Source organism: Catharus ustulatus, chromosome 6, assembly GCF_009819885.2.
Source record: "Catharus ustulatus isolate bCatUst1 chromosome 6, bCatUst1.pri.v2, whole genome shotgun sequence".
In the NCBI taxonomy this organism is placed as follows: domain Eukaryota; kingdom Metazoa; phylum Chordata; class Aves; order Passeriformes; family Turdidae; genus Catharus; species Catharus ustulatus.
Genome location: NC_046226.1, coordinates 4,888,195 through 4,907,668, shown reverse-complemented (window position 1 = coordinate 4,907,668; position 19,474 = coordinate 4,888,195). Strand labels below are relative to the sequence as shown.

General features: G+C 41.8%; 1 protein-coding gene across 2 annotated transcripts in view; it reads right to left on the bottom strand.

Annotated features, from left to right (window-relative positions):
* Nucleotides 1–2,608: 2,608 nt before the first annotated feature.
* The window catches only part of KIAA0586 (KIAA0586 ortholog), an 87,002-nt gene continuing 70,136 nt past the window's right edge, over nucleotides 2,609–19,474 (bottom strand). For both annotated transcript variants that reach the window (XM_033062304.1, XM_033062303.1), the window contains one exon: nucleotides 2,609–2,965. In XM_033062304.1, coding sequence (XP_032918195.1) covers nucleotides 2,823–2,965 — 143 coding nt within the window. In that variant the 3' untranslated portion in view covers nucleotides 2,609–2,822. The remainder of the gene's footprint in view (nucleotides 2,966–19,474) is intronic.

Sequence of the window (19,474 nt, the reverse complement as noted above, 5' to 3'; positions counted from 1 at the left end):
ACAAAACTGAATCCAAAAGTAAGAAAGAGATAAATTTCTGCAAGATACGTTTAGGGTTTTTTTTTTTCCATTTCAAAGTCAAAATGGAGACTCAGATAAAAACTAAAGCAACCCTCCCTTCTCCCCCTGGCCTTTCCTAGGAATATAAATAATTGTAATATGATCCATGCATGGAGTGCCAGATTTACAGAGGTTCCCTTATGTTTATGTGGCAGGACACATTGTTTTGGGGAAGCCTGGAGGAAGGAAAAACCAAGAGTTTTTTCACCTCTCCACAATGCTCTTTGAATAGGAGCAGCAGAGGTTGCAGTGGGGATGAAGGATTAGCAGATCCCACTCCCATCCATGGGTAATCCCCACCAGCAGCACATCTTTGAAGCCCAGTGCCAGGAACCCAGAAGCTTCCAAAAAGATCAGTCAGTCACGACAAGCTGGGAGAGAACACAGCCCTCTGGGGAATGGTTAAAACTGACTGAAAATGGTATTCACTGGGCATTTCCTGACATATTTTCCTCAAAATTTCTCCACAGTTCAGTCAATTACAACACCTATGATTAATTGCAAGGGAAGATAATTGGAACAAAATGTGAGATGCTCAGCATTGCAGACAATAAAACCCCACGCAGTAATTTTTTCCTGGGATTATGAGCTGATGGCCTCTCCCACTGGTTGGGCTGCCTCATCCTTTCCTAAACAGTCTCCTTGCCTGTGTATCCATCTGCTGCCTCCCATCCCATCCCCATCCCTCATCTGTCAGCTCTCTGCATGTTCTCAATTCATTTACTGCACTTTGTTTAGCAAAGCACAGTCCTGACCCAGCCTTGCAGCCCTGGGCACAGCAACAGCTCAACTGCTCTTCACACTGCAACAAAGGGCACCTAAATTATACATCAGCACCCTGAACCACCCAGGAGACTGACAGAGCCCTTGGAACAGCTTCAGGAAGGTTTGCTCCTGCAGGAAAGCTTTAAGTTTAAGAAGCTCTTGCCCTTTCCACTGCATTTCCTTATCCTCTCACTTGTTTCAGTGCAATCACTTGTTGTAGCAACCTACTGCAGAGTAAAAGAACATCTCCAAACTCCCCAGAGAAGCTGTTGTTTATTCAAAGCATTGATTGGGTCAATAGTGGGGTTTGAAGTGCAGCTCCACAGAGAGCAGCAATGAACAGAACTGTGCAGATCCTTGTCACAGCAGCAGAACACTGGGAAGCAGCTCCCTGCTGGGGCCAGGGGTTGTGGCACCACGAGCTGGAACCCAGGCTGGATCTTAGCAAGAAATTCCTGGCTGTGAGGGTGGGGAGGCCCTGGCACAGGGTGCACAGAGCAGCTGTGGCTGTTCCAACCCTGGAAGTGTCCAAGGCCATGGATGGGGCTTGGAGCAACCTGGGATAGTGGAAGGAGTCCCTGCCCATGGCAGGGGGTGCAAAAAGATGGTTTTTTATGTCCCTGCCAACCTAAACCATTCCATTGTTCTGTGACTCTCATTTGTGCTTTTCCTTTTTTCCTAAGGTGATGTTCCATTTTGCACAAAGCCTGCCACTCTTTTACCCCCACCCACACCTGCTATTTATGTGTCTGTCACAACAGACCAGCTCAACTCTGCCAGGTGCTTAAGAGACACCCTTGCAAGCTGAATCCCGGGGATATTACTGACCTTGAAGGCTGAAACTCTTTTTCCATTTACCCTTGCAGATGCTGCAGCAAATTAACTGTACCTTGTGGTCAATGAGGTCAACTAAAGCCAAAAGGAACTTGTAATATTTCTCTGTTAAGGAGAGATGAAATCAGAGCAGGCTCCAGAAAATAAGAGCAATGAGAACTGTTCATGGTTGTATCTGCAACAACCAAGTGCCTCTCTTAAGTGATGAGGAACAGAGCAAAACCTGTTTTGCCCTGCTTAGAAAAGAGCTTCTTTGCCAGTTTTGCTACTGGAACATATCTGAATTCTTCTTTTTTATTCTGCTTGGATGCTGTTTGGGCAGGTGATCCCACCTTCCTCCTGGATCAACCACCTTACCCTGATGGAGGCAGCACAAAGGTGGGGCAGTCCCTGGAGGGTGGCACTGTGTCCACACACCCCTGCTGGTAACCATCACTGTGGCATTCCCAGCTGAGACTGTCATGATTCTGAAGGGCTGAGACTGCAGGAATTAATTCTGTCTCATGAGAAGGAAAAAAAATACATTAAAAGTGTGAAGAAATAGCCTTACACAATCTCTCATTTGTATGGTTCAAGGTGGGGAAAAAAATCTTTAAGGAAGTAAACATGGAATGCTGAGAAATTATTGTAAGTCTAAAAAAAATAATTCTTCATAATAACAATACAAACTCTTTCTCACACACAGTTTTGAAAACTGGCTTGTAATAGTGATCTTCTAAGGATGAACAACCTCTGATGATACCTAGAAACACATTTCTTTTGCAGACACTGGTTCCAAATGCATTTCCTTTTGGCTCAATGTTTTGACAGTACTGATGTGATATTGAGCCAAGAGGTTTTCCATAAGTGAGAAACAATTTTGCAGTGGATTTTAATACCAACCACCTCCACATTCACCTGCAATACAATAAATATTTAAAAGGCTTTATTGACTTTAACTCACGACAACTCTGAAAAAACTGCATTTTATTTGCTTAAAAATAATTGATATATTCACAGACAGAATAGTTTTAAATAGTAGCAAAATTATAAGAAAAATAGTAGAAAATAAACAGTACTGAAAGACTGTTATTTTGATGGAACAGCCAGACTATCACACTAGACAGACAAACGTACCAGTGACAACATCTTCAGACAGAGACCATCATCAACAGCCCTAAGCTTTAAAATGTGTCTGTCCCTGAAGAATCCAAATCTCCATGTGCACTGCTCACACTCTGTGTTTCATTATCTGTGCTCACACCAGGCAGCTGCACTGACACCCTTGCAGAAAGATGTGGATTCACATGAGGGGCAGCATCCTCTCCTAAAAAAAAGAAAAAAAAAAGAAAAAAGGAAAACTAAAGTCATTATTTGCTGTCTGTGACAAATGACTGAACTCTGCTGAAGTCATCTCCATTTTCCATGGAAATACAGGCACACAGCCTTGTGCCCACAGCTCTGAGGCACCTCAGAGTTGCTGCTTTGCCATCAGAATTCTCCTTGCCAGCAAACAAAGGGATGAATTCCTGTGCACACACAGAATCACAGAATGGTTTGGGTTAGAAGGGGCCTTCAAGACCATCTCATTCCAACCCCCTGCCATGGCAGGGACACCTTCCACTATCCCAGTTTGCTCCCAGCCCCATCCAACCTGGCCTGGAACACTTCCAGGGATCCAGGAGCAGCCACAGCGTCTCTGGGCACCCTGTGCCAGGGCTTCACCACCATCACAAGGAAGAATTTCTTCCTAATCTCCAATTTAACCTTACCCTCTTTCATTTCCTGTCAGTCCATGCCCTTGTATAAAGTCCCTTTCCAGATTTTTGGATGCTCTTTAAGTACTGGAAGAACTGAGTTTTATATAAAACTGGGTTGCATTTACACACAGATACACCACACACAAACACACATGTATCTATAATCTTCAGTAGGCCCAGAATAATTTCAAATATGTGTGTGTACACTGGTGTTGCTGGTGTTTTCCACAGCATTGGAAAGGGATCCATAGAAAAGCCATGGCAAAACTTAGTGTATTTAGCCAAAGGATGGAGACCAGGTGAATCAATTCATGCAGCAGGGAGAGCAAGTCATTGATCAGGGTAGAGACAAAGAATGAAGGAAAACTCAGGAGAAATGGCACTGGGAGAACAGCACAACATTCACTCAAGTACAGAAAGAGCATTTTGAGATTTCAGTTGTCTTGGGGACATTTAAGTGCAGCAGCTACAAGCAAAACAAACATATCTGAATGCATGTACAACAGCAAAGTCTTGGAGCTTGTTATTCCTCCAATAAGCTGTAAAAATTCTCCCTTCCTCTGTGATAGACTAGGTAATTAAAACACTGTTTTCCCAATAAAACAAAAAAGTTAGGCTTTCTTTCACCCCAGTTAATTATCTACTATGTCACTGAAGCAGTCATCTGCATTCATCTGACTGGCAGCAAAGCATGCTTCAAATGGCTAATTAAAACAAAACCCCACTGCTGCTGAAATGAAATTCCATTGGTGTTTTTCTTGCTAGAACAGCAGCCAACAGCTGGGAAGTCAAACAGGAGTGAGGCCAAAGACAGAAAAGGCAGGACATGGAGTGACCTGTGCCAGCCCAGCCTCTTGCTCTTCAGGAAGGCAGCAGGAACACAAGAGCATTCCTCAGGGAATCAGCACATCAGCTGGAGAGGAAAAGGCTTGGGGAGACCTCAGAGCAGCCTTCAGTGGGCTCTAAGAGAGCTGCAGAGGGATTTTCCACAAGGGTATGGAGTGATGGGACAAGGGGAGTGGCTTTAAACTAACAAAGAGCAGTGAGGTGGGATATTGGGAAGAAGGTCTTGGTTAGGAGGGTGGGGAGGATCCGGCAAAGGCTGCCAAGAGAAGCTGAGGCTGCCCCTGGATTCCTGGAAATGTTCCAGGCCAGGCTGGATGGGGCTTGGAGCAACCTTGGAGCAACCTGGGACAGTGGAAGGTGTCCCTGCCCATGGCAGGGTGGAACTGGATGGGCTTTAAAGTCCCTTCCAACCCAAACCATTCTGGAATTTGGAGATTCCAGTCTGTAGCCATGTGTGTGTGATACAAAGAGGCTGCTAAGAAGAAAAGCAAGGGATTTGTTTGTTCAGACATGAACATGACACAGTAAAGATGTGACTGTGCAATGCCCAAGGAAACCTGGCAAATCATCCTCTACTAAAGCCCCTCTCCAACATTAGATGTAGTTTGATGCTTTCAAAGCTTGACTTTCTTAATAATTTCCACAGTCATGTCACATTCCATGATGTCATTGTTTCAACAGCTGCTTTCAGGTTTGCTTAAAAAAAAAAAAATAAAAGGAAAAAAAATGGAAGGAAAAAAGAAAGTAATATTCCCTTTCCCAAGTCTCTGTCAGAACTTCTCAGGTCTTTGATTCTGGGAGTGCTAAAAGAAAGGATCATACTAGTCTGCATTCCTCCTAACACATACTCTAATATATTTTACAGATATACTACAGGCCAATTTTACAATAGTTATAAAACTCTAAAAGACAGAAAAAATAAAAAGAATAATTCCATCTACTTGCTCAACAGAAAATTTACCAGTTCCTGAGCTATCAAAATATCTTTAACTTAAAAATACCCAAAGTCAACACTGCACTTTTTTAAAGGCAGAAATCTGAAGTCTCTGACTTTGTTAAATTCACACAGAAAATACAGAAGGTGGATTTTCAGCATTTTAACTGTGGAAAAAACTCTGGATATCATATTTCAGCTAAATGGGAGATTCTGCTCCACAACTGTAACTTCCCAGGATAGAAAGCTGCTAGTCCTGAAACTCTCCATTGGCCCCAAAAATACAACTACCAAGTTACTCTCACATATGTTTTTCCATTATTACCTTTTGCTGAGTGCAACCTCGTGCATGCACAGTGCATAAAACACTTTATATACACATCCAGGGAGGGGTATGGGAACAAAGACACAAATAGAGGCAGGCTGGTTTAAATCCTTGCCTAGCCCCTGGTCTGCTCCTTCTTTAATAATGTGATATTCTATTTTATGTCTTCCCCTCATCAGAGAGCAGCTCATAACCAATATTAAGGTGGTTTCCTCTTTAACACTGAGTTCCTCACCAGCACAGATATGCAACCTGCAATGGGTAAAATCTTTTGATACACCATAAAAATGGAAATTATTTTTTTTTTCCTTTACAAAGCACAAAAAGGGCAAGCAGGCAGATAATCTTCATGGCTTTCCCCCCCTTTTTTAGAGGCTCTGGGAGTACTCAGTACAATTTTGTAATCATGTAGTTAGGTGTATTTATAAAAATTTTCCTTGTTAAAATCCAATAAATGGAGCGTGTGACCTCAGGTGACCTCCAGTCTTCTAAATTAATTTCACCATCTAATAGGAGAAATTCATATGAACTGTGAAAACTGACACTCTTGGTAAGAGAGTCCTTGGCTGGTAGAAACTCATCAGTGACTGAAAACATCTTGGTGACCCACTGATGGAAAAGGTCACATTTCAGATCAGAGATTTTTCCTGTTCTTGGCACTCTGTAACAAATTCATGTACAGTACTAAATTTCCAGACCTTTGTTTAACAGAAGCATAAAAATTAATGGTGTGTCAACTATCCAGTGACCTGTGAAAGGAGTTTTTCTCTAAGAGGTACCATCACACTCAGAATACTCAAGATACAAAAGGTGTCATGAATGTGTGCCAAAGGAAAAAGGAATTAACCACACTGGAGGGAGGTTTGGTTACTCATGCTATATGGCAACAGTGAGAACAAAGAAAAATGTTTAAAATCTTTCTTTTTGAATTTTTCTATTTGGCAAAATAAAAAGACTAAACAAGTCTGACTTTGAAGCCAAATGAAAACCATGTGCTTTGACTCCTCTGACTGGGTGTCCATACATTAAATAAAACTTTTAAATCTATCAGGGGATGAAAGAGAGCCACATCTTGTAAGTGAAATTGTAATCATGGAATCACACAATGGTTTGGGTTAAAGGAACCTTAAAGCCCGTCCAGTTCCAGCCCCTGCCATGGCAGGGACACCTTCCCCTATCCCAGTTTGCTCCCAGCCCTGTCCAATCTGGCCTGGAACACTTCCAGGGATCCAGGGGCAGCCACAAACTCTCTGGACACTTTGTGCCAGTGTCCCACCACCCTCACAGCCCAGATTTTTTCCCCAATATCTAATCTAAACCCACTCTCTTTCATTTTGAAGCCATTTCCCCCTGTTCTGTCCCTCCATGCTCTTGTAAATCATCTCTCCCCATCGAGACAATAAATAGAGAGGGGTTTGAAGGATCAGGACCCAGGTTATTTGTCAGTATAAAACCAGAACCATAATTACTGTAATTACCCACATATTGCTTCCTAAAATTTCAAAACAATCCTTCCTCTATTCCCCAACTGAAGCAGCTCTCTTCAAGAGCAAGAATAAACTTCCAAGACTGTAAAAACAACTCCAGTGCAGTGCTCTCATTGCTTTAATACCAGGGGCTGATAGGAATGGCTTGTTTCTTCTTCTGCCAGATTCCAGCTGCTTTGCTTTGTTTATTCCTGACTTCAAAGTTTCAAACACTGTCCTGTCCCAACAAATAACTTCCTCCAGATGGCATCAGCTCAAGTGCTCTGAGCACAGGATAGCTCAGCACCTGCAGATCTAACTCAGCATCTTAAAATCTTCATTGGAGGTGCCTTTTTTTTTTTTTTCCTGTCATTCCCCTATTTTGCTTTTTTCCCTACATAAAAAGATTTACATCTGGCATATAGTTACAAAGATCATTAAAAGGGAAACAGAGTTGACAGAAATTCTTTACACTAATGGCTAAAGCAAAGGAGAAGAACCAATGTCTACAGGCTCAAAGGTAACACAACCATTGTCAGCAGAAACATTTTATAGTCACAGAATGGTTTGGGTCGGAAGGGACCTTCAAGAACATCCAGTTCTACCTCCTGCCATGGGCAGGGACTCCTTCCACTCTCCCAGGTTGCTCCAAGCTCTGTCCAGCTTGTCCTGGAACACTTCCAGGGATGGGGCAGCCACAGCTTCTCTGGGACCTCCCCATCCTTACAGGCAAGAATTTTTTTCTAAGATCTCACCTAACCATACTCTCTGTCAGTGTGAAGCCATTGTCCCTTGTCCTGTCACTCCAATCCCTTGTCCAAAGTCCCTCTCCAGCTCTCTTGGAGCCCCTTTAGACACTGGCAGGGCTTTTAAGGTGTCCCTGGAGTCCTCCCCAGGCTGAACATCCCCAGTTCTCAACCCCAGCCTCTCTTATCTGCACAATTCTCCTCCCTTATCTGTTCCTCTCTTTTCTCCTCTCTCAGTCTCTCCTCTCTGCTCCTGTACCCAAACCTGTGAGGTACATATTTGTACCAAGATCTGTCCTGCCCACAACTCCATGGCTTTGTGTGGTACCACACTGAAATTCACTCATTTTCATACATGGTTGTACAAGTGAGTTACCAAGCAGAGCAACCCAAGAGGCATTTTTGGCAAAATCAACATTATCCCAGGCCTGCTGGGTTAACACATACTAGTAAGAAACATCCATATTTTGATGTAAGGCTGCAGTGAAAAGAGAAATTACACTGCAATGTCAGTCATGATAATTATAACAATATTTAGCATTTCCAGTTCAGTCACATTTAGCTGTATTGTGCATATTGGCTATTTAATGTTTCTGCAATTCAATGGCTTATAAAGTTGAAAGTGAGTAGGCTGTAGAACTAAAAGAATACAGTATTTTCAGGAATAAGCAGGACCATCAACAGGTTCTCAAACAATCCAAATTTTTGGGCAAAATATTCTCCATTTATTAGAAATGAGAGTTCCTCCTCCAGCGATTTTTTTGCTCTTGCTACCTTGAACCCATGGGCTTGTTTAGGTTATTGTGGAGAAATTGGCTTTTCTCAGCTCTGCCTGAAATGTGCTTTTTAGGGCAGGGGCTCTCTTGTTGTGTGAATGCTTTACCAAACTTACCTGGCTGCAGGTGAGAGCTCTGCCTTCCATTGGGACAGAAACAGAAAAAAGAACAAGATGTCCTGCAAATGCCTGCAGTTCTCTTTTTTTAACTCCAACCCAGACTGCCCTGACTTAGCTGTTTCGTGACAAACAGAAAGGATTCAAGGCAAAACAAGGCCAAATTTCTAGGGCTGAGTTACATGAAAGGGGTACATTTACAATTAAAACACTTGAGCTGTTCTGCAGAAATGGACAGACATCGGGAGGACCCGAGCCAAAAATGTCTGGATTTAAAAGCACGAGTCTATGCTGGAGCTGAAAAAACACAGTTTCATTCTCAAAGGCTGCAGCCAACTCATAAACTTCCAGAAGTGGGCCACAGACACCAGTGGAGACAGAAAACTATATAGCATGAGTTCAGTTCAAGTTCTGACCTAAACTTGGCAAATTCCACCTTCCCCTTGGTGTCATGTGCTTACAAAAACCCTGCACACAAGCACACAGAAAATAAACACGTGTATACACACACACTGTGCTTTTGCTGTTTGTTTGTGTAACCCCCAATGTATAGCCCAGCTATAAATATTTCCAGAAAGAAAATAAATGCAGATCCCCAGCCAGTAAAGGAGGGTGGGGCCAGGCTCAGCAGCTAACAAATATTTCAAAGCAGAATATTTGAAAATGGTTTTTTCCTCCTCTCAAGTCGGAGTTCAAGGGTCAGTGGTTTTCCAAAACACTCTATATTCCCACCAATAGCAACACTAAACAGAACAAAAACTAGAAATACGTTAAATAAACTAGAACCAGATTTTTCAAAATCCTACCACGGAGACCGGTAGGGAAGGGCAGACAGAAAGCAGCTCCAAAAACATCTAGAAATGAGATTGCAGAGTTTACTAAATAAACATTTCCTTTTGGTGCCTAAAATCTGCTCTGCTCCTTTAGATCTGGCATCTTTTGCTCTGTAGAACCTCTCACTGCTTAACAAATTTGTTCCCTGGCCACATCTCTTGCTGCTGTTTCCCACCAAATCCCTTCCAAAACATGTGCAATGATCTTTCCAAATACCTACAATAATTACTAATACTAAGAAGAAATATTAAAAGTGAATTTGATTTTTCCATACAAATGGCTGTGATTTTTGGATGTGCAATTGGCTCAGAACAAATAGTTTAATATTTAAGCACTGCTCTCTCTAGGCTGCAATCATTTTCCTGAGGAAAACTCAGATGAGGCTCTGTGGTAAATACTGAAGCTGTAGCTTTTATTTCAAAATAAAAAAAGGAGTTGGTTCCTTACTGGTCCAGAGTCTTTGAAAAGCCACCAGGAGAATGTGTATCTTGTGCAAGGGCCAGGGGGAGGAGTAATCCCTAAATCCACAAGAGATAACTGAGGTAAACAGCCAGTGGAATCAGGAGAATCTGACAAGTGATAATTAAAAATCTGCAGATCTAATGGTGTAATTAATATTTTACTTAGTAAACGTAAATATCACCTACATACCAATTTTTTCCCCTAATTTTATGCAAAATTTAACCAGCAAGTGGACAGGAAGGTAATTTTAAAAGCATATTTCTATAATATATTTGTCTGTGTTATTCACACCTTCATGTTTGGGGCTCCAAAAGACATTTTAATGCCTGTATCTAAAACAAAACTAAAGAAGCTAAAAAAAGGGGAACTCAAATGATCCATTGTGGGAATTCACACTTAATTCTAAGACAAAGTTCTGCTGAATTCCCTTAGGCAGAGTCACTCAGTGCAAAGCCAGCAGCAGGACTGGCTCCACTGAGACCTCATATCTTAATGATATTAATTGCAGCAATAGTGCCTGCAGCTTATCTGCATCATGCCACAGTGCCAGACATAACAGCATGCACAGCCTTCTTGGGAGTGGTAAGGAAAAGAAATAAAAAATCAAAGCATCCTTTTAATTCTTCAAAGTTACATGGCCTCCTTTTATTGAGAAATAATTTGAAAATATTTTTAGACAAATAATTCAAGTTGAATGACCGAAGTCAAGTCAAGATGTTTCACCATCAGTTAAGATCTGAAAATTAACATCTTCCCAGTGCACAATAAAATGCAGGTGGGGTGTCCCTGTGGGGCTGTGGATGCTCCATCCTTTGAAGTGTCCAGGTCCAGGTTGGATCTTGGAGCTATGTGGGAAGGGAGATGGAACTGGACAGTTCCAATCTGTCCAGCCTTGCCAGCTCCCCAGATAACAAATATTTTTAAAAAAATTCCTTAGGAATCTCAGAGGACAAGTTTCAGTGAATCCCTGTAAGAAGTCACAAGTGACTTTCTATCACTAAAAAGTTCAGTGAGAGACCTCCATGAGTTCTCCCTCAAACAGAAAAGATTTCCTGGGCAAGGAGGTTTTATCGCCTCCAGTATCCCCTCAAATCTGCACCCAGAGTGTGTCAAAGTTAGGGAATGGGTATCAGAAAGAAAAAGAGAAAACTTTCTTCCTGAAGGGCAGAATTTTCTCACTGCAAGTCACTCCTCACATATAATGGAGCCACTAAATGCATTCTTATAACAAAAAATTAAATCAGGTATACTCAGTACAAAGAGAACTTCAAATAACAAGTTTTTCTGGATGACCACAAGCAATATAGCTTTATTCCTCTACTCTGAATACTTAAATATTCACATGATCCTGTGCATTTGTTTTGATGATTTTCACTAACAAAGGCATGGGATTCCCCATATGGAAACAGTTTCCAAGACTCCCTTTACTGTACTACCATTACCATGATCTGGAATATTAAAATGCTTGTACCTACGGCACAATTACCCAAAATTTTTGTAATTACACCTTTTCAAAAGAAAATTATGAACATTTTCCCCAGGATCAAAACAAAACAAGACAGAACAAAAGCCAGCCCTATAGAGTTAGCATTTTCCAATGGTCAGTCTAATAAATTCCAGAACATCTCCATGCACATTTCTAGAACATGAACACACAAACTTATAAAAAATTCATTTTTCCAGCCTTTTGTTTAGCAGCAGAGGGTGGACACTACAGGTCTTACCATTTGTGGATATCAATGACCTTTGGAAAATGCATAGGAATAAGCATTTCTAGGAAGCTTAGAGAGGCAAATAACTTTTCTGTTAGCTCAGAAAGAGGATTGACTGAGCAAGCACATGTTTAAACCAGGCAAACATTAAATGTCTTTGCTGGAAGATCTGGGAGCTCACTGTTATAGAAGCATAAAATAATTTATGTTTGAAAATACTTCTAATATCATCAAGTCCAACCATTAAGCCACCACCACCTAAACCATGTTCCCAAGTACCACGTCCAACACATTTTTGGAACATTTTTGGGGATGGTGATTCCAACACTCCACTGGACAGCCTGTTCAATGTCTGACCACCCTTTCAATGCAGAAATTTTTCATAATATCCAATGTAAACCTCCCTTGGTGCAACTTGAGCCCATTTCCTCTGTCTGTGTCCTGTCTGTGTCCAGACCCTATTTTGACCTGCTCTTGAAATGAGAACTCAGTGTGATGACAAGTAACTCTGCCTTCACAAACTGATGTCTGGGACCAGAAACTTGGAAAGTCTGAGAGTAAATATATGATTTTATCTTGTGCTATTTTAAAGTTAGTTAAAATCTAAAATGATTAAACTTTGTGCAATAGAGATAAGCATTCCTCTTAGTAAAAAAAAAAAAAAAAAGAAAGAATACAAAACCCTTGGCCTGTTACATGGGAAAGAGTAAAACCAAAATTCCTTTGCAATACTTGGGTGAATCTGTGCTCCAAACCAGTAGAATAAATGAGCTGGAGAAATGCATTGCTCTACATTTATGTAATGTTCCTTCTCAACTCTTAGACACATCAGTGGTTTTAACATCACATCCCCTCCATCTCTAAGTGGTACAAAACACAGGGAGTTCCCAGCAGGACTGTGCCTCTTGTAGGATCCTCTGCCAGTGAACAGCTCCCCAGCAGCACCAGAGAAACCAGTAATTCTTGTCAGGAGCTGCTCTGCACAGCCCTGAGACCCTTTCCCATTTGGGCAGATGCTCTTTGCCTCTGAAGCTGCAGCCACACGCACACAAATTGAAATTTGGGATGCTGGCTGCACCAATTTCCTCCAGGAAGCTCTGCAGCTCTTTGGCTCTTCCCAGATCAAGCTGTTGGTGCCAAATCTGTGAGCACCCAGATCATCCCCAGCTCCCCTCAGTGCTTTGGGCCATGAGCAGGACTAACAGAGCTTGGAGGCATCTGAGGGAAAAATCACTTCTCTGGGTTTAAATATCCCTGTCCAAAATACAGGGGGATCTGCACTGCAAAGGAGCATATCTGGAAATCCAGTCTGCATGTGAGGGAGCAGAGTGTGGGCTCTGCCTGATGATGGACAAGACTTGGAATTATCCAAGCATTCAGGCAGGAAAAGCCCTGTGAGGTGAAGGGCACAGAGCATCATTACAGAGCACAAACCTGAATCCAGGAGCTGCTCACAGAACAGCAATTACACAGAGCTCCTCAGGAAAGCAGCTTTTGCAAACCCTCCACACACCTCACAATGACACAGATTCAATTATTTAGCACAATCCTGATGTGACATGATGACACCCAGCCTGTGCCAGCAGGAAAAGCACAATGGCAAAGGAAGTCTTATCTCGTGTGCCTCATGGAATTTAATGGCTCCTCAGGATGTTACCTGAAGCAAATTCATTCACATTATACCCACAATACACTCCCAAGTTCAGGAACACTTTCTCTGCAAGTATTAGATAAAGCAATCAGTTTTCTGGCAGTTTCTTGCACAGCCCACAATAAGGCCAGCATTTTAAGAAACATTATCCATTATTTTCTTTGTTTCTGCTTCTTAAATATGAGGGAAGAACTGAGTCTGGAATTTACTTAAAATTCAATACATCTCCAAGATGGGGAATATGTTTTCCCTTGTCATTACTCTGTCACTGAACATTATGCTGCCTACACAAGAGCAGAGAGAACAAATGCTTAAAGATCATCTTTCTTTATACACAACATTTAAGTGTCACTGTTATTTGATGCAATATTGGGGTTTTTTTTAAATCTTGGAGGCAGAGAAGACATGTGTTGCAAAATCTCTTGCAACAAGACTGTCTCCTACATTGTTGGAAGCCTAGAAAAGGTCTGGGTCATGCCTGGGGCCTCTTTCACTAATTCTGCAATGCAAACTGCAATGTAGTTTTAACTCTACTGTTACAGAGTTCTCAAATCATTCCCTGTTCCTTCAGATGAGAAGTAAACAGGTTAATGCAGACTGATTGTGCATTGCTCTGTATTTTCAGAGAGCTGCCTGGAAAGGGAGCAGTGGAGTATCCAAGGTGTAGCTTTATTCACACAACCTGCATTTGCCATGCACAGAAAGTTTCCTGGAAACCTATTCGAAATCTGATAAGAAAAATCCTCATTAAGAATCATTTGCTTGTTTAATTTTCACTTATTGAGCTTTAATGTACCATAAAAGTAATAACAACAGTGCCTTAACTAAATACTGCTTGTCCTGCATTCATTAATTTTGGAAGAACACAAAGCTGCCTGTAGATACAGGAAGCTGCTGGAAAATAGAAAGGAACTGATCACATAAACTCCAACGAGAGAATTTTTCTTTTTTTTTTTTTGGTGGAACACAGAGTTCAACAAAAATGTATTCTGTTCACTGTACACACGACACCAATGGGAATAAGAGCCAGTTCAAGTTCTAAGTTACCATTACTTGGGTAATGGCTTCAAGCTGCAAGGCACAGCTGTATGGGCCCAGCCAGACAGGCTATCACAGCAATGCTTTGATAGCATGGGGCCCTTAAGTGTCAGGATATAGAAAAGGCAGCAGTTGTTGGCTGTGAAAACAGTCTGATACAAACCAGATGGGGACTCACTTCATGGGCAACACAAAGGAAAACAATTGGCTCATTCAACAAAGTCAGGCCACTGCCCCAGAGAATTAACAGAAGACAATAACAGTCAACCAGAGTTGATGCAAACAAGAAACAGCCATGTGGTTACGGTTTAAGGAATTGTTTCTCCTCAGACTAAACATAAAGTTTTGATTTCTAATTCTCATATTCATTAATTTCAGTCTCGTTTACAAGCCCCTTCTTCCTCCAAAGTCTTCCGTGTAATTCATTTATGTAGCACCAGCCTTCACACACCTACTTAAACAAGGAAAAAAATCTATGACAAAGGCAGCTGTATTAATCTAATGTTTCCTGAGGAATGCCAAGACCACAGACAACTTTCTGAACCGTGGCAGAACAACATTACAGATCCACAGAGCCTTATTAGACATATTTGCATGCATATGGCAATATATTTACTGATTCTTTTTGATTTGAAATGCATAAAGCCCAGCAGGTCACATGCTGGGTTACCAGAGTACAGATGGCCTCCAGTTTTGTGAAGAGTTCTTCTGGTTTCTTACTTAGGTTTTTTTGTTAAGTAAACTTCAGATCAATTATGTTGCCACATAAGAGTTTTGTCAAGCTATGGTAAAAAAATCTATTAAAATAGCTATTACCAAACCTTTTTTGAAGTAATCCAAAATTTTAAAACTCCCTATTTCAGCTGTAACTCAAAAAAATCCCCAGCCCACTCATTTTTAGAAGCTTGTAGAAGATTATGGTCGAAAATCTTAATTGCTCTTGCTGTTTTATTACAGGAAATATGAAAGTGACATGTGCAAAGGTATTTTGATTACAAATTACTTACAGAGATTGCACAATAACTCAGACCTCTAAGGGCCTTCTGCAATTTCGCTCTCAGACTGAAAACATCTGAACTTTCTTTTCATTTACTTCAGCCTATTCCCTCTGGCAGGCCCTGCACTGTGCAGCTCACAGCAGTGTGAGCACTTGGATGGCATCTCTCTGAGAGCCACACCTGGAAACCCAAGCAAGGCCCTGGACATGGAGATGTCCTGGATACCTTGTGAAATCATGTCCTGCCTCCTGCCAGCTTTAGGACACCTCCACATCATGAAATCACAGAATGGTTTGGGAAAGGACCTCAAAACCCATCTGCTGCCATGGGCAGGGACTCCTTCCACCATCCCAGGTTGCTCCAAGCTCCACCAAACCTGGCCTGGAACCCTCCCAGGGATGTGGCAGCCACAGCTTCTCTGGGCATCTGTGACAGAGCCTCAGCATCCTCTGAGTTAAGATTTTTTTCTAATATCCAATCTAAACCCACTCAATGTATGGTTCTCATTTAACAGGCTGACTCTGGAATGACAAAGGGAGTTTGTCCTTTAAGAAAGTGGGAAAAAAACCTTCTCTGAATTAATGAATCAGAGAGTCAGGCCCTAATCATCCTCTTAAGTGGTTCTAACCTTCAGCTGCTGTGGTTCTCCAGCCTTTGAGCATGGCTCCACTTCAAAAAAAGACCAAAATGCAGCTTTGGCTGCATTCAAACCAAACCACCACATACTGTGTAGGTAGAAAAACCAGGTTTTACTTCAGTGTGCTGCCATAAGCACAGAGCCAACAAAGCCACTGTGTGCAGTGCTCTCCCTGAGCTGGAACATCTCCCTGAGCTGGAACATCTCCCCAGCAGAACCACGGGGCCGATTTCCAAAAGCACCGCCAAATTCTTGAGAGCTCGGCTGCAGGGCTGGGCTGTCACATCCTAGCAGGAGAAGACTTTGCCTGCAGTGCTGCTATTATTCATTTTCACATCACATTCATCGAGGTCAGACCACATTTTCTACGTGCAGCTGAAATTTTGGGTTGAGTCTCTCTGTTAGGTCGTTAGCAGAAAATGACGAACCTCAGGAACAGAACAGCCTTTATTTATCAATAAAACCTCAGAGATACTGGCAGTCATAGCCCTGCATTAAAAGCAGATGAGAGAGGAGCAGAAACCTCTTTAAACCCCAGGTCTGCCTGCACAGGCAAACCCCAAGTGCTGTTATAAAAAGGGTTTTTGGCCATGGTGTGTCAGAGAACGGCAGCTGGAGCAGGGGGAGGCACGGCTGCCCAGGCTCCCTCCAAGTGAGGATTCCAACAGGAAGCTGCTCCCCCCTTTCTCTTTTCTCTCTTTTTTTTTTTCTCCTTTTTAATCAGGAAGGAAGCTTCATCTTCAGAAACAAGCATTCCCTGTGTAATCTCCCTGCCTGGCTGTCTCTAGGAGCGGCTCCAATTACTGAAATAAGCAGCATGCGCTTCTGAGAAGTCGATGTTGTACTTACACTGGAACTCAAACCAGTAAATATTTCCCATTTGTAACTCTGATTTATGGAACAGGGCACAATGGCAGCTGTTAAGTAAATTTAACAATTTTCTCAAGATCTGAAATTATGGTTTCAGGATAATAAAAACACACTAAAAAAAGTAAAGTCAGAAATTAAGCAATTTGCAACAAATTCCGTGCTTTTTACTTCTCCTGAAGATACACTGGCCTGACAAGGACAGACACTGCAGCTGTTTCACTGTATTTAAACAAACACAGCTCTGTCTAACTCTTGCAATATGCACAGTGCCTAAAACAAAGTCATGATATACAACCCTGAGATTATTATTTTACTGTAACAACCTGAGTTAGGATGGAGAGCAGCAGATCACCCTGTTAAGTCTAAGCCACCTTGATTGGCTAATTTTGAGCCAAAATATAAACATAATTCTACCAGACCTAGAAAAGGTGAGATGCATTTTCATTGTTCACATCTGGTTGATGATTTATTAATTTGTATTAAAAATACATGCCTATATGACATTTAAAAAAAAAAGAGTTAACTGGAAGGCAAAGTCATACTGTACACAAAGAGAAACAGTTCCTTCCCTGCAGCCAAAGCATGGGGGATAAATGCATTTCACAGACCTGCTCCATATTTTGTGTCACACTCAACAACTTTAACTCAGGTTGTTTAGAACTGTGCTTAAAACCAGCTCTTCCTTCTTTAAAAGCAAAACATAAGTTTTAGATTAGAGCAGAATGACAGGACATACAAAGGTTCTAAATTTAAATTAAGTTTTTTTAGGTGTAGGGGTTTTTTTTCCCCTCCTGAATGACAGCACTCATGATAAAAACCAGAGCACAGTAGTCCACAGATGAAGTTTAACCCATCTCCATCATTTACTACTGTTCCTTGCAAAGGCAGTCAGCAAAAGCACATTTGCAAGTGGTGTTTCAGAGATGAGGATTTGTTGTACTTCACTGACAGAATCAGTTGCAGGGAAGATGAAGAGGGTTTTACTGCAGCTTTATGTTAGGAAATGTTATTCCACAGAGTTACAAAACACAGCCCCATGTGCAGCCTCAGCACTGAGCAACAGGTCATGCATGACAACTTTAATCTTCACTCACCAGTCCTTACCCTGTTTTTTAACAAGAATGTTACTTTGGCAGCCTGCATTTCTCAAAATCAGCATGTTATCAAAGAGGAGCATTACCAGTATTTACATAGTGTTCTTCCTTTGGAAGCCATCCTAGATAACATTTACTCCATGCTGTTGCCTTATTTGATAATTTCATGGGCTCTTATTCTTAAGAAATTAATCCTGTGGGCTTGGGAACCCTATATTTATATTTAATTACAAGCAGCCTTTGTATCACTGTATTGAGAAGGTGGAGCTGGACAAACCTGGCTTCTCCTTGGTGCATGAAGTTGAAGGTCTGTTTACTCCTGAAGCAAGCAGAAAAACAAGAAATAAAGTACCTAGTAACAACACTGGTCACCAGCATGAAAACTGCCTGTAAGTCAAGCCCTTTCACAATCTAAGAAGCAGCAGAATTTTAAAAATACGGTTTGATTTTGGACAGAAATTGTCTAAACATCTTTATTGGCCACTTTGGTTCTCTTCGTAACTTTACAGCTGTTCCTTGCCTCTCCTAGCAGTGCCAAAAATCTACAAAACATTAAAAAATACAAAGAAAAAAATATTATTGTCTGAGAATGACAGTTTCTTTGAATCCCCAGTCTGCTTTGTAAAAGAGGTCTGGGGGCAGCCAGTCAGAATTTGTGAGTTATTCATCACTCACCTCATACACACTCATGTCCCAGGGATTTCTCTCCCCCCACACTAACAGCTGGTTCCTCCCAGCTTTTATGGAGTGCATAAAAAAGCTGAATTGAGAGCAATTGAAGAGCAGGTAAAGCTGAAGGGGGTCCAGCTGCCTCTGCCCAGGGCTCAGCAAGCCCAGCACAGTGGGGAGAGCAGAAGCTGCTCCTTCTGTTCTCAGACTTGCACAAGCCACTGAATTATAAAAGGCAACATCTGCCTTCCCTACCAACCAGAAAAATGTAACAAACTCAGCACATGCTGAAGACATAAAGCCTGCATTTCTCCTATCACAGTGCTATATATGTTTCTCCAAGTTGAAATGTGTGTTTGTAATACTCCTTGTCTTCACCTGTCACCAAACAGTATCCAGGCAATGTGTTGCCAGCACCCAAAAGCATCAAGACTTCCTGTTCTGATACTGTTTCTTTTTATAAAAAAAAAAAACTAAACAAAAAAAAAGGGAGATAAGAGACCTACTGAACTGTTAATCCAAGAAAGGATGGTCATCCTAGGAGATCCAGTGGTGCATGTGCCAAGTGAACAACCCAGCCAGCAGCAGGTACCTGGAATGGTTCCTGGCTCAGCTAGCTGGTATGGACCAGGCTGTACACAGAGATGACTGAGAAGTGTAAGTGTGTCTTACTCAGAAAAGTGCCTTTGTAGGCTGTAATCTGTGTGAGAAGCTGCAGCAGAATTCTGGGTGCAGCAACTCCAACCAAATGCCCTGCTGGAAAGGGAATGGTGCTCTCTGAATTGTGGAATCACAAAATGGTTTGGGTTGGAAGGGACCTTTAAAGATCATCCAGTTCCACCCCTGCCATGGGCAGGGACTCCTTCCACTACCCCAGGTTGCTCCAAGACCTGCCCAACCTG